At 37.3% G+C, this 16,398-nt stretch overlaps 1 protein-coding gene across 1 annotated transcript in view; it reads right to left on the bottom strand.

Moving 5' to 3' along the window:
* Nucleotides 1-16,398, bottom strand: part of kndc1 (kinase non-catalytic C-lobe domain containing 1) — a 45,073-nt gene that overhangs the window by 21,284 nt on the left and 7,391 nt on the right. The window contains exons 6-17 of the mRNA XM_055169919.2: nt 15,343-15,460; nt 12,992-13,665; nt 11,798-11,912; nt 10,154-10,225; nt 9,875-9,936; nt 9,641-9,799; nt 9,407-9,484; nt 6,521-6,611; nt 6,179-6,359; nt 5,551-6,101; nt 5,086-5,224; nt 869-1,167 (exon numbers count right to left, since the gene is read on the bottom strand). Of these exons, the coding sequence (XP_055025894.2) occupies nt 869-1,167; nt 5,086-5,224; nt 5,551-6,101; nt 6,179-6,359; nt 6,521-6,611; nt 9,407-9,484; nt 9,641-9,799; nt 9,875-9,936; nt 10,154-10,225; nt 11,798-11,912; nt 12,992-13,665; nt 15,343-15,460 (2,539 nt within the window). The remainder of the gene's footprint in view (nt 1-868; nt 1,168-5,085; nt 5,225-5,550; nt 6,102-6,178; nt 6,360-6,520; nt 6,612-9,406; nt 9,485-9,640; nt 9,800-9,874; nt 9,937-10,153; nt 10,226-11,797; nt 11,913-12,991; nt 13,666-15,342; nt 15,461-16,398) is intronic.

Raw genomic sequence — 16,398 nt, 5'->3', positions numbered from 1 at the left:
TCTTTTGGTTCGTTTCAACAGTCAGACATGTATTTAGCATTGGGTCAAGAAAAATATTAAAGTTTTAAAATTTTGAAAATATACTTTTTCTAACCATAATGCATAGTGGCAGTAGTCCTAACATCCATACGCAGCACAAAAGTCCGGCACCGTCCATGAATTCGGAGTACAGGCGGATATAGCAGCGTTACCTAGCTACTTCCAAGACCCCTGTTCCAAGATGGCGGCGGTTTTGACGCATGCTTTGAACCCCAAGGCGACATCTAGTGTATATATCTATGGCCTTTATACATATCTATGTTCACATGACCTTCAGAAGACCCAGATGATGTCACTTCCTCTTGAAAATGTGAATTGCGGGATATTCCTAAATTTTCAGAGGGGGGGGACGTGTTGGGTAACAGGATTAAGTGAAAAATAAAATGTGCATTTATCTAAAATATTATGACTTTTCAATGGTACAAAATATTAAAGCAAAGATGGGATGTGGACCCACACAAAAATGCAAAAACATAAAGATATCTAAAGAATTGTTTGCTTTATTTTTAAAGGTAAAGTACAGAGATAGAGAGCCGGTACAGATTAAAAATGACAGTTTTCAGTGTTCTATTTTTTTTTTATATTTCGTTTAAATTAGGTGTTAGATTAACATGCTGGACACTTTGCTTAAAAATAAAATGTATTTAAGAGTGCATTTTTATACATATAATGACCTGGGGACAGAAAGGGCACCGATTCGGTGGAATGACCCATGTCTGTCAAGAAGAAAAGCACTTTAAAGAAACGGTAACTTTATTATTGTTTCTCATTTCTTGTCACTACTGATATCATGTTACACGGTAATGATTTTTAGATAGTGGTGTCTTACCTCGACTGTCATACTGAAAAGTCTCCTGTATATCTTCCCTCCAAAAAGCATTCCTGCTTCCAAACAAAGTTTCCTTTGGCTCACATTCATCTACTATTTCTCTGATTTTAAAGGTGTTCTGTGTTTTGATCTTCTGTAGGATTTCCTCTGGTTCTGGTTGAGCTGAAGGCTGGGTCGAGCACAGGGTGTTACTGTGGTAAAGTAGACAGTTTTCTTGACTGGTATGACTGCATCTGACACACTGGAGTGAAACTGATGCCCTTTCTACAGCATGTGAAGAGCACTGTTGATCAGAGCCACTGAAAAAACAGAGAAAGAGAGAGAGAGAGAGAGAGAGAGAGAGAGAGAGAGAGAGAGAGAGAGAGAGAGAGCACAAACTGAGCAAACACACAGTCCAAAAACTCGGAAACAGACCTCCACACAACCTGTCCTGCGCACCTGTAGTCTGAGCTCTCATGTGATACCTGTGCCGCCGTTTAACTTAGCTTCTTCTGTTCAAAGCCATTTTATCAACTAAAGCCTCTTCTCTCTGACAGCATGTGACCAGCTATGAAAAAGAGACTATTGTGTCCAACACCACACAACAACAACAGCGCCTTACATCTCTCATCTTCATGTGATCCCCTAAAACCTGACAGCTTGAGCCACAGAGGAGAAAGAGGCGAGAAACTTGTGGGTACTGACGTCCCTACTCTTGAGGACACGTCTGATAGATGATGATGATGATTTGCTGGAGACACTAAAGTGTTTGTTTAAGGTCTCATGTCCACTCAACTCCATCTGTTTCCATAGGGACCCGCATGGTGAAACTAAACCACAGCCAGCAAAAGCTGTTGAAATGATGCTGTTTTGAATGCAGATGATATGAGGAGTGGTTAAGATGTGACTGAAATTATAATTCAAAGCTACAGGCTGTTTGTCATTTGAGCTTTTACAAGAAAAACATGAACACTGTGTCTTCTATATCAATGTTTTAAAGAGCCCCTATTATGTCGCTAAAAGAACACTATTTTGTGTATTTGGTGTAATGCAATGTGTTCATGTGGTTTATGGTTCAAACAACACATTATTTTCCACATACCGTACATTATTGTTGCTCATCTATGCCATGCTTCTGTAACGCATCAATACAAAGTTCATATTTTTGAAAATTGCTGTGTGCTCCGATTGGCCAGCTATCTAGTGTGTTGTGATTGGCCGAATACCTCAATCCAAGTAAGGTCTATTATGATAATGACCGTCGTGTCCATGTCAACTCGCTGCGAAAGTAAACTGTTGCATACAATCCTTGCTTTCATTGTAACTAGTGATGCACCGATGTATCGGCCGCCGATATTTATCGGCCGATTTTTAATGAATTTGAAACCATCGGCATATCGGCAATAGCACGAGAAAGGCCGATACCGATTGTTTATTAATTAACTGCATAAAGAAATCCATTATATGTAAAAAATGAGTTAATGTTGTTTATCAAATAAATGCTGAATAGCAAAAACCACCTTTGAAGGTTGTCATGCTGTCTTATTATATTTGTTTTAGCTTAATTTGTGCCTCTCTTATTATGTTGGTCTGTTGAATGTTAATTAAATCCAATCCATGTTCAGTAAAAATCATTTGATGCAGAAATAAACTAGCTAATAGACTAACTGTATAGTATTGTATACAAGTGTTTAATATCGGTATCGGCATCGGCCAGAAGTTGTCTGTTAAAATCAGTATCGGCCCAAACAAATCCTATCGGTGCATCCCTAATTGTAACCCAAGAAAAGACATTTCAGTTGGAGAAATTGCGTCAACATAGACTTTGGGATTTGTAACTTTGCACATTGTTAACATGTACTAACACACACTTACACACTAAAAGAAATGTACAGTAAAATCATGAAACGGAAAATAGGGTCTCTTTAAAATCAATACACCTTATCCAGCCTGCAGCCAAGTTGATTCCAAAACGAGGCTGTGAGGGATGGACATCCAGAGCTTGCGCTTTAAACCTATTGTTTTGTACCAGAATGCTGGTCATTCAACCATTAAAACACAGAAAAAACATCATTTTACAAACTTCATAAATCATGAATTGTTAAAATAAGACGGGACATCTGACCTAATTTTGAGATAAGAGCAGCGCAATGTGTACATAAAATCTGTTTTGTTATTAGCCTGTTGGCTAATCCCTAATTTCGAATGTTGTAAGCATGCTTACTTTTCTTTAAATCACTAATATAGTCCTATAACTAAGTACATATCTCCAATTCGTACAGATTACAAAAAACGCAAGGCATGAATACATTACAGAGCACCTATTGTCCGATTCAAGTTTTTACATTTCCTTTGGTGTACATGTTAATGATATGTAAAAGGTACATACCCCAAAGTAAACGATGACGCGAGTAATCGTCTCCAACATAAATCTCTTTTCATGGACTACAACAAACACACGGATTGTAGGCAACAGTTTACTTACTGGGATTGGTGATGTAGACAAGATCGACATTATCATCATTCCTCCCACTTGGACTCACAGCCTGTAAGCTAACTCCTGTTAGCATTGCGTTGTGACCAAATCTTTCAAACATGGTAAGGAGCGTTAGCCTGGTTAAACCAGACCATTCTCAGTAGTAACTGAGTTATGGTCTGGCAAAGCTTCATAGACAAACCATTTCCAAAGAGGCGTCACCCACAGACTCAAATGCCTCTGTGTCCAATTGGATAGACGTAAAACCAATCACAGCGATGAAGGTGATGACGTATGCAGAGCTATATCAGACTTTTGCCGGACCCAGTCGGTAAGACAGCGACATCTTTTTTAGATATGAAGGCTTCGAGTGTTGTTCTTTGCTCGGGTTTTAACGAAAAGGAAAAGTTTAAAAAAGACGCTGATTCGAACGACGGCATCCATCTTTGTAGTATACAAAATCTGCTTCACCGTCGCTGCGCTGTCGTCATCGTGTAAAGCCTGCACCAATGTTTCTGATTGGTGCCGCGATTTCTCGGCATTAGAAATGGGCTTGAGTGGCCTCTTTGTCATACTACTTGCAGAGCAAATCTAAATTTGCCAGAAGTTGTCTGGGTTTTCCCAGGCTAAAGGAGCATCACATTTCCGGCTGACGTCAAAGCCAACCAGTATTCAGGCCAACCACAACGTACAGATCAGCTGGCCAATCAGGGACACAACGCTTTTCAAATCCAAGCATTTCAGGAAGAAAGTGCAATCTGGAGCTACAAAAATGTACAAAAAAATTATTCATTCAATTTACTACATTTCTTAAGGTAAGTGGTTGCAATCATTTTTTTAAATTTTCTTTCTTTCTTTTAAATGTAGCTTAAATAAATTGATTGCAACCACTTACCTTGAAAAATGTAATAAATTATATGAATCTTTTTTTCAGTGTACGGTATGTGGAAAATAATGTTTTTTTTTACCATAAACCAGGTGAACACATTGTATTATACCGAATACACAAAATAACGTTGTTTTTAGCAATGAAATAGGTGCCCTTTAAAAACTTTACTCTGTTATGGTTTTTTAAACACATTTACCAGAATCCACAGAAGCAGGATTAATTTCTAACTAAATTACATTTGTATACAACTTTCATATGGGGTTCATATGGGGTTTTTCTTCTAACAATACTTGCACAACAAACGATCACGTAAATAGCTTGTTTTCAAGTCAACCACACGTTATTTGGTTCATATTTATATCTTGAAAAAAAAATACATGATGGGACATACTCTTATGTTCTATACAAGCTGAGATGTATACTATGTTGTTTTTATAAAATATTGTATTGTTGCACTATATTGGTGTTTTAAAGAAAGGTAAACATGCTTACAACACAAGAAAACAGACATTATGTAATGCATAGCGCATCTAAAAATTAAGTAATATATCCTTTCTAATTTTAACAACTTAAAAAATGTTTTTGTATTTTTATGACCTGCATTATAAAATTTTATTTAAAAATTTTAAAAATTGGTTTCCATCACAGCCTCAGTTTGGAATCAACATGGCGGCGGACTGAACAAGGCGTATTAATGGTACATGATCAGTGCACTGACAACCTTTCAGATCTTAACGACAGCATACCAATACTAAAGCTATCATAATAACCTAGCAACACCTTAGCAACCATTCTCAACACCTAAGGTAAAGAATAATCTGGTTTATCTAAAGGTTGTGTAAGAATAAGAATGTGAGGAGAGCTGATACTCACAGAAGACACGACTGATGATGAATCAGACAGTATAACACATACAGAAACTCCTGATCCCAGTACAGATCACTGAACTTCTCGGTTATTACTTCACAAAAGATCTCAAACTGAAGGTTCTTTAAAGAGAAAATGAAGTCAGCTAAAAAGAAAAGAAATAACAGATCTGTTGTTTAAAACAACCTTGGCTTTAGAAAATTCACCATATACATTTAGCTGCAAGCACTACAGAGGGCCAAACACAACATTTGGACGATTAAGATTTTAGGAAGATACAATAAAGGATATAGGATGCGTTTCAAAATATATTTTTTAACAATGATGGCAATACAGATATTAGTGCATCATCACAGATCGTATGTGAGATTTTAACTGGGCAATCTTGAGCAGGCTTCCAATCAAATAAACGAAAGGGTTAACTTAACTTAAGATCATAATAAAGCGAATAGTACAGATGGAATCGATTACCCATGGCCAGATCTTCAACTCCATTCTCCAGGTATCCATCAAACACAAATTTAGCTCTAAGCTGATCAATGAGCTGTTGTAAACAGGAGCCCTGTGATAGAGCAGACTGAGTCATAGCATGAGCTTTACTATTTTTCATTTGATGACTCCTTTCGGGAGACACAGAAGAATCATGGTCTGTATCAGAGCCTCTTTTATTCGTAATATTGTCATCTGCTTGTCGAAAAGATGGTTTAGTGAATTTCTTGTTTAGCAGTTGTTCACTTAAGGGATCCAGGCCCGTGATTGGCTGAGGCACAGTGATCTGAACAGGAAGTAGGGTCAGATGTCCTGTCCGAGGGTCCTGATGTAACAGGAAGTTATTGCAAATCCCATGATCACAAGGCAAGGTGAGGAAATCTGACTGTCCTTCAGTTGTTTGGGGAGAAGCTGGAGGTGGAGAATTCAGAAGAGTCTTACTGCTGGATGAAGAGGAATACCAGTCTGTCTTAGAGAAATCTCTACCAGCTTCATCATCCTCAAAATCGCTCACTTCCTGAAAACTTTCAACCCTTAAAAATGCAAAAGAAACCTTGATGAACAATACGTTTCAACACTTCAACACGTTTCAAAGACTGTAAAGACATACCGATCTGATTCAGGATCAGTCAGGGTCTTTTGCTCTTGGGTCAGAACTATGGGACTGAAGTGTGTAGCAGAAGAGGTGAAAGCCTCAGGCAGTGTAATGTTGGTGGAGATTGAAGGGCTGATATGAGGAACAGGACCAACTACAGGGACCAATCGGCCCTCGCTGGCCAATGGGACAAAACCTGTGAGAAACAAAACAAGATCTGTACAGGTAGATCAAAACTAAATAAATAGAGTGTGATGAGATTCAGTGATGCATTCTTATATAAAACAATAATGAAAACAAATCCTTTTCTTTAATGTAGTGTAAAGTGACAGAATGAGAGTTTGTGTTTACTCTCACCTGTCGGATCTTCTCCCAAGTGTGGATCAGATGTGTTTTCAGCACACTCAGGAGAAGATGCTTCCTCTGTACCTCTAGTCCCATTGAACACCTTCAATGAAAATAACATTGGTCATCAGAAATGTGCTGAGCAGGGTTCATGCATTAAGATAGGATAGAGTTACAGAGGAGCGTTTATTATGCAAGCTCTTTATTTTTGTTAGTGCTTTTTCACATGAATTATATGAGAAACATTTACATTAATTTATTAGGGTAATGTTATTAAGAGCAAAGGAAATAGTGAGGAGACAAAGTTCATCAAGTAGGCCTGGGACCGGTTGCATAAACTTCTTAGACTAGTCTTAAAAGTTAGTCATCTATTTTTTTCTTCAAGACCGATCATTACTGTTTTAAGTATGTTACATAAAATGGTAGATTGGTCTAATTTAAAGGTCACATTCTTCCTGATGCCATTTTTTAAACCCTTGTTAGTGTGTAATGTTGCTATATTAGCATAAATAATACATGTAAAAGGATAAAGCTCAAAGTTCACTGCCAGGCGATATATTTTCTTTAACAGAATTCGACTTTCAAAGCCACAGCGAACGGCCGGTTTGGACTACAGCCCTCCACTTCCTGCTTAATGACGTCACTAGAACAGTTTTTGACTAAACTCCACCCACAGGAATACGTCAGTCGCCAGCTAAGCTAATGGCAAGCTAAGCTGCTATCAAATTACAACACACTAAACAAGCTACACAATCAGAACTCCATACGTATTTCTGAAGGAGGGACATCATAAAAAAAGACATCAGCCCGTTTCGAGGACAGTGAAAACAGCGCTATACAGATAAGTAAATTGTCTGAAAAATACTACATTTTTTTTACACGTGAAACATGAACACATGTTAAATTGCGCACTGTAAACACAATCAAAGCTTCAAAAACACAAAAAGAATGGGACCTTTAAATTCAAACTGCTAGTTAGTCAGACTCGTTCTTTAGAAACTCTTAACTTCATGGCTATGTTTATGCAACTGGTTTCACAGACAAGGCTTAGCTAAAGCCAGGCTAGGCCTTAGTTAAATTAACTCTTTCCCATTGATGGGTCATCTCATCAATTAAGAGAAAACATTTCCCTGCCAATGACACTTTCCTGACGAATTTTTACAGTAATCTGTAATTCCACTATTATCCACTTACCAAATTTATAAAAATATTTAAGCAAAAAACTAATTTAAATTAATTTTAAACTCTGTGTATGTTTTAATAATCATTCTGAATCTGATCTCTAACAAAATTCCTTTACAAAAAATTCAATTGTTTCAGCTTTTTGCTCAAAATTTGGTATTTTTGAAGAAACCTACCCATATTTAAGAGGTTATAAAAAAAGAACAAATAAAGATAGGATAAAAGTTTTTTCCTGTTTTGTTTGTTTTTTGTTTGAAAGCAGAGGGTCTGCTCTTTCATTTGAAATATTTGTATTTTTATATATTTATAGAATAACATTTTCCTGGAAGGCATTTTGTGAAAATCACACAAAAGGACTAGCCTTAAAGGAATATTCCATTTTCTTAAAAGAAAAATCCAGATAATTTACTCATCACCATGTCATCCAAAATGTTGATGTCTTTCTTTGTTCAGTTGAGAAGAAATTATGTTTTTTGAGGAAAACATTGCAGGATTTTTCTCATTTTAATGGACTTTAATAGAGCCCAACATTTAATACTTAACTCAACACTTAACAGTTTTTTTCAACAGAGTTTCAAAGGACTATAAACGATCCCAAACGAGGCATAAGGGTCTTATCTAGCGAAACGATTGTCATTTTTGACAAGAAAAATAAAAAATATCCACTTTTAAACCACAACTTCTCGTATAGATCCGGTTGTGATGCGCCAACCCCACGCAATACGTCATGATGTCAAGAGGTCACAGAAGACGAACGCGAAACTCCGCCCAAGTGTTTACAAGTGTGTTGAAAGAGGACCGTTCCTACGTTGTTGTATGTCAACTGATACTAATTAATGTCTTTGTGTCAGTTTATTGTTTACAATGGTCCGCAAATGTGCGTTTTATATATGTAACACGTGACCTCCCTACGTCACTACGCATTTACGTTAGGTCGCGATGGACCAGACCTAGACGAAAAGTTGTGGTTTAAAAGAGCATATTTTTTATTTTTCTTGTCAAAAATGACAATAAACTAGATAAGACCCTTATGCCTCGTTTGGGATCGTTTATAGACCTTTGAAACTCCGTTGAAAAAGTCCATTAAAATGAGAAAAATCCTGCAATGTTTTCCTCAAAAAACATAATTTCTTCTCGACTGAACAAAGAAAGACATCAACATTTTGGATGACATGGTGGTGAGTAAATTATCTGGATTTTTCTTTTAAGAAAATGGAATATTCCTTTAAGAGTAGCCTTAAGCCTTGTATGTGAAACCAGGGATAAATGAAACAAGTCTACTTATCTACAAAAGAGTAACGTGTGTGGAAAGAACGTAGTTTTTGGGAAGAACAACTGCACTGACTTTCCATATAGTGTGAAGTTTTGAAAAAGTGTTGAATTCATGTGTCAGATCCCAGCAAGCAGTAGCCATCATTTCCCATCTAGGTTAACTATAGATCAGATATAGTCTGGCTATGAGTAGCCCACTTTTAGCCGAAATAAACTTGAATTTGGTAACATGTTGTTTGTGTCAAAATAATTTCCGAGATGTATGATATTCAATCATGTAAGCAGAGTCAACAGTGATTACAAGGTGTTAGGTTTATGGTTAGACATCTATTACATTTCCATCCCAAAGAGAGAGAGAGAGAGAGAGAGAGAGCGAGAGATTTGAGAGAGACATCTGCACATATCTTCCACATAACTAAAGACTGTGAAGATGTTACGATATACCTGCTGAAATCTGGAGATGAGCTGCACCCACACCATCTCAGCATTAGTTCCCCGACGAGATAGGTAATCACAGCAACACTGAAATAAAACACATTAAAGTAAACATGAGTAAAACAATCCAGACACTGACATCTTTATAGCTCAAGCTTAAAGCCTGTGAAATAAGAGCAACTTGAGTAATTACAATAATAACACAGATGACACAGATGGTCATCTATGACACATCTCAAATACCTTTTTGACTGTTTCAATTGACGGTCTTTCGATTGGAGTTTTTCTGGCCATCTCCAGCAGAAGTCTCTTGAGTTTTCTGGGCATGGCCAGCTTTTCATTCTGAGATAGGTTAAATTTGGCTGTAGTCCAGAGGATCGCTGCTACCCCGTACACACAGGCCTAGAGATGAGCAACAACTACCGTCAAACCCACATTTATATGAATAACTCTAAAGCGGTTGCCATAGTGACAAACCTTTTCTGTCGCTATTCCATGCTCTTGATATTCAGGAGCCAGAAAGAATGAATCACAGGAGACTGCAAAAAAACAACAACAACAGGTACACAGGCTTATATATTAATACACAATACACAAAACTAAACTTTTGAGCATTTAAGCTCCTGACAGATGTTAAAATACACATCAGAACGCTGCTTAAAAATGGTCACACATTAATCATAATCGAGTGAATGGTTTGGTTTAACAGCTGTTAAAAGTTATCAGTTGCTATGGTAACCAGGCATTCTGTCGTACCTGTGTGTTTAGGTCTCAGAAACAGCATGTCTCCTTCACAGCCCACATACACTGAGTCCAGGCAAAGGTAATCTTTCAATACACGATAGTAAAGTTATTACTTATCTTAGGTAACAAGGTTATCATTTCCTTAATGAGTGTTGGCATTAATTTGTGTAATAAATGGAGATGAATAGTTGGTAACAGTCTTATGTGTGTGCTCCGAGTACTAGATTTTACAATCGGCCAGGATTTGGATACTGCAAATGGTCAATATTTAAAGGTGCAGTGTGTAATTTTTTGAAGGACCTCTTGACAGAAATGCAAAATAATACACAAAACTATATTATCAGGGGTGTATAAAGACCTTTCATAATGAACCGTTATGTTTTTATTACCTTAGGATAAGACGTTTTATCTACATACACAGAGGGTCCCCTTTCATGGAAGCTGCCATTTTGTGCCACCATGTTTCTACCGAAGCCCTTAACGGACAAACTTTTTTTACTAAGTTGTCTCCGACGATGACATGTTTGTCCGGTGGTGGCTACAGTAGCTTCTCTATGGGGCTGTTTACACTTGGTATTAAGTTGTGTTTTCATCGATAGGATCACAAGTGGACGAGAGAGACACATTACGTTTACACCTGGTATTTAAATCCGTCTCTTTTGTCCACTTTCGACTGCTTCTGTGCTGAATACTATGAGGGGGTGGTATGTGAGACGGTGGGCGAGTCTCTCTGCTGTCATTCAAACCCGAGCGGGAGTAATTATGAGTTTATATGGACGCAAACTAATATTATGTCGGAGTCCACTGCTTGTTTAGCAAGTAAACGTGCTGCACAGTGTTTTGTACATGAGCATGTAAGAGCTTTCTTTGAATTTTCAGCGCAATTGATGAAATAGGATCGCGCAACTTTCACACGCTTTCAAAACGAAACTACGGAGATCAGCCGCTTAGTTTTATCAATGAAAGGCTAAAAATAGCGCTGTTCACCGAATGTTCACGCCAGAAGTAAAAAAAGACGTAAAACTTGTGTTTAATACCTCAGATTAGATAAATGGGCGGAGAGAAGGCGGTCGCGTGTGGCTGTTCGAACACATTCAACCACATGTGCGTTCCGCAACTCCAAAGCGATCCGATCGAAAGTGGTTTCGACCACCTCTGAATGTGGTTGAAAGTGGTCGAAAGTGGACGAGCTCAAAACGTTTTGAACACCGTTTACACCTGGCATTAACGTCGTCCACTTGTGATCCGATCGACGAAAACACATGTTAATGCCAAGTGTAAACAGCCTCTCTGTGTTTCAAAAGCAAGGGGTGAGCAGTGGACTGAGACATTGGTTGCAATTCACAACCTCACCACTAGATGCTGCTAAAATTTACACACTGCACCTTCATTTAAACTGTATTTATGATCATTATAAAATAATTGAAAAAATAAAGTTAAAAATAGTTGTCAATTAAATACGTTAAGGCATAGGCTACACTGCTAGATAAACCGATAAGTGTACATTGTCAAATTACACACTGTATGATTTAAAAAGTTTAATAAATGTATTAATCTAATGTTAGTAGAAAACAATGAAATGTTACTTGATGAACCAAACCCTTGTTTTAACAAATATAGTGGATGTGTGACTTGTATTAATGTGAAGAAAGTCACCTGGTAAGTCAATGTAGGTCTGGAGAGTATTGAGACACGTGTAGCATAAAGCCCAGAGTTCATTGACAGAGAACGGTTGAGAAGACTGTGAGAGCATCTCTCGCAATGAAATCCACTGAGAAAAGAAATATAACACATGACCTCATACAGATTTACTATACAGAAGATCTGACACTTAGATAGCGTGCACACCAAAGCATTTAGGCCGGCAGCTGCCGTATGTTTTCAATTGTTTTCAATTAAAGCGCTGCGCTTTTCAAATACGACATTTGACATTGACAAATGTTGGCATTTGAACTGCATGAAATAAAGCAGATGATCAGTTTTCCATGTGAGTTGAGAAATCTGACCTTTATACAGTATGCTTACTGTCAGGGATGCACGATATATCGGCGGACATATCGTTATCGGCCGATTAATTAACTGCTTATTTTAAATATTATCGGTTATCGGTCTGATAGCAAAATTAGGCCGATAAATGAAAGCCGATAAATGATGGATTATTTTGGTTTGTTGAATCACTTCACTTGCTCATTGCTGGCTATGTGGAGTTTTGATTGGTGCTTTTTGTGACATAGCACGAAGATGACACGTGTTGCGGATATATATATCTCGGTTATCGGCCCCCAAATATAAAGAGTTATCGGTTATCGGTATCGGCTAAAATTTCCATATCGTTGCATCCCTACTTACTGTCATAGATTCGCTGATATATGATTATTGACTGGACAAAATGCAGAATCTGGTGAAGGGTGTCATTTCTGTTACATTAAAGATACCTAATGGAACGGCAGAAATAATTGTTGATTGATCTCCCCATTGGTTAGATTCACAGATCCACACTTATATTATAAGTTGAATCACAGCCGCTGTGTCAGGTTCATAATATCTAGATAGGGTCAATGACTAGGGATGCACAGATACAAAGTTTCTGTGCCGATACAGTTATCTGATTGCTTAAAATGATATAAATCGATACCAATAGTTTGCTTAAGAAACTATTCGGTTGTTCGGTCTTCGGCTGATTTTTTAAGACAAGAATTATCCTTTCGATGCATCCCTAATCCCTATCAATGACTTTCACCTTTCTCTCAATATCTAATATTTCCTTACGGTATATTAAAAAATATATATATAATGACACGCCAGTTTTTTTCCTTTTTTATTTGAATGAATGATATGATTGCATCTTACCTCATTCTGAAAGTCAACGTTGAGGCACAACATACTTTTGGTCATGTGGTTGGAACCACCCAGCTCAACATCTGCACAGATTTCCTCTTCTTCCAACTGCAATCCAGTTTGTTTGTCTGAATTGTCACTTTGAACATTCTTGTGTACATCAGGTTCAGGTGAGCGATCAGCTGCATCAAGAGATGGGACACCTGATTCGTCTTCCCCGGAGTCTGACTCTGAATTCGTAGATATTTGCTTTATTGTGACCCGGTGCGTTCTGCCATTCCAGCTGTTCACCACGTCCTCCTCTTCTGTGATCTCTGACAGATCTGCCACAAGCATGCTGATGGGTGCGTATGAGGAGGGACAGAACGCCGGAGGGTTGTTGGAGTCTGGGACCGAGCAGGAACGATTGAGGGCTTTCCTCGCTCTTCCTGGACTCCTCCCTTGACTCTTCCTGTGGACTGGAGAACTGTTCTGGGATCTGCTGTCTGGTGAAGGTTCAGTTGAACATCCAGACCATGAAGAACCATTACAGACCAGACCACTGCGTTTTACCAGCAGCTCTTCACCATCATATGAATCAGATGAAAAGTTTCTGATTATAACACGATCGATGGCGTGATTCTCCACAGAATTTGATCTTGAGCTTTTGTGTTCCAGAAACTGATAACGGGATTTCTCACATCCATCTGTGAATGCACAGAATGCACAATAGTGTATAGACAAATAATATCATTATATTTTATTTTGTTGATTTGTTATGGGCTCATACACTCTAAAAATGGCTAGGTTATTTTTGACCCATAATGGGTAAATATTGGACAGAACACATGCTGGGTTAAAAAATGGCCCAATGTTTGGTTGCTTGCTGTTATGCAACCATGGGGTATAATAGCCTAACAGTTGGGTAAAAACAACCCAGCATTGCATCCAATATTTACCCATTATGTGTCAAAAACAACCCAGCAACCCTAAGAGTGCAGGAAACAATACAGTTAATTTTGTTGCTTAATTGTTTAAGTTACAATAAACTGTTTAGTTACAATTATAGATTGGTCAGTTAAAACTGAATTGAGCCCAAAAGCAATTCTAGTGTAAATTACATGTGAACACAGAAAGGCTGTAATTTAAAGTCTCCAAGTATAATAAGGGTCAAAGAGAAGGTGGTCACAACATTTTTTTTATCACATATAATCACAAATTTTGTGTATAATCAGTATTATAAAACGGCTCGTTCTGGTTCTTCATTCTGATTGGTTGAAACGCGTTCTAAGCCCCGGTAACCCCCACGGTTCAGACCGCATCACAAGTATCACTGCGCCACTGTTGCTGCGTACTGATTTATGAAAATAAACACCACAGTCTTTAATCATTTTTAAAATTTTCTACATTTGCACAATTATGGCGATATCCAGATAAATGTCATAGATATTGTTGAGTCATTTCGTCAATAAATAGAAAACATCTTAAATGGATATTTCCGCTATTGTCCACTAGATGGCAATCTTACCCAACTTAAACACGCATGCATTTACTCAACACAACAGTGTTGTGGTGGATTTAGCGTAACGTGTGAGTTTTGATGGCTCTTACAAAAGTTCTTCACAAAAATGGAATTTTCTCCGCTTTTGAAAATTTGAGAGGTGATAACTGATAAGAGAACAAATGAAGGTAGGATGAAACGTTTTTTGTTGTTGTTGTTGTTGTTGTTGTTGTTGCAAAGCGGATGGTCTGTTCTTTCATTTGGTATTTTATGTTTATTTAAAGAAGATAGTTTTTCTGTTCGGGCAACTTAAAAAAAAAAAAACACTGACGGGGAAAGAGTTAAGCATGCTTCCAAGCATATTTGATCATCACTTTAACAGTTGCACGATATAAATGTTAATGTATATTTTAGATGAATGTTGATTTATAAAAAAAACACAGTCTTTAATCATATTTTTATTGTGTCTTTGCTGCCTCTGTGTTGCTTGAGAATTGCGCTCTGTTTCAGCCACACTTGATTCTGAGGAACTACTTTGTTTGGCGGAAGAGCAATATTTGTACCAATATAATTACAACTTATTTGTGTTTCATTTTGTGAAACCCTGCTATGCATATGAAGTAACCGTTTTATAAACGCAATAAACCCCCGCGAAGCAGTGGGGTTACAGTGCATTTTATAACATCTAAGGGGGTTTAACAGCTTTGCGTCGTGCCTAACAACGCCTCTTAGCTGTTATAAAATGCCCTGGTAACCCACTGCTTCTTGGGGTTTGTTGCTTTAGCAGACCTGAGTATAATATGAAATGAAAATAATAAATAAATATTAAACCCCAGATACCACAAAATACAACATTATAGTCAACGTGAAGATTTAAAGAGACCTTGAAACGCTGCTAGTGACTCTATAGACAGAACTCTTCGACCAATGGCAGAGAGTTTTCGGCAGATGTCTGTTGGTGAGACGTCACCGAGCACAACCTCTGCCCGTGAGAGTACATCCTGTTTAAAACAACACATATCCATTAAAAAACATGTCCTATTTTTCTTAAATATCCTTTTATTTAACTGCATATGCTATAGATGTAAATAAATAACTACATTAATCAAATCTAAAGATATTGTATTATGTTAACACTTTACAATAAGGTAGTATTAATAAATGCATTAACTAACAGAAACCAATGATTAATGGTGTCTAAAAGGGTTGCCGATAACCCTTCATCTGGTACAATGAACTTAAAGGTGAGACGTAAGAATGAAGATATTTTTAAGTGTATCGAGATACATTTCAACACAGCATATTAATAACACTGTTTTATTAATATTGGTTGTTATCTTCCTTACAACAAGATTCCTTTGATATGAGTTCCCATTTATGTGCACATTTAATCCTAAAATACCTGAAACTATTGACCCTGATGAGAGTATTGTGAAATTTGTAAATTAGAGTTTACATTTAAAAAAATGATGAATAAAATTTATATGTATACAATTATATTTTACTTTTGAATTATTATTTTAAATATGTGACACAAAAATCTTTTTTTGGTGGGGACAGTGAACATTTTGGCAGGGCAAGTGAAAACTTGAACCAATGGCCCGACCTGGCCAATATATAAAATTCTTTGCGTTGCGCCCTGATATGTAAGATTTTGGAACTAAAACATCCAAAACCCACTTGCACAGTGATATATTTCAAGTAGTTGTGTCATTGTCACCTATCAAGTAATAAACATGCTATCCTCGGTTTCCGCTTGTAGAAACTTAACTAACAAATACAGAAGTGGTGGTTATACAGCCTCTAGCATGCAGCTGTTGTTTTCATTTTTTATTGAATACCAGTAACATCATAACTTGCAATGTAGGCCTACACACACAAGCAATTCATGTACAGACTGTAAAAAATGAAGTTAAACAATTTCGACTTGATTTTATAA

This window comes from Misgurnus anguillicaudatus, chromosome 11, assembly GCF_027580225.2.
Source record: "Misgurnus anguillicaudatus chromosome 11, ASM2758022v2, whole genome shotgun sequence".
Lineage (NCBI taxonomy): Eukaryota > Metazoa > Chordata > Actinopteri > Cypriniformes > Cobitidae > Misgurnus > Misgurnus anguillicaudatus.
This window is presented reverse-complemented; position numbering and strand designations above follow the sequence as displayed.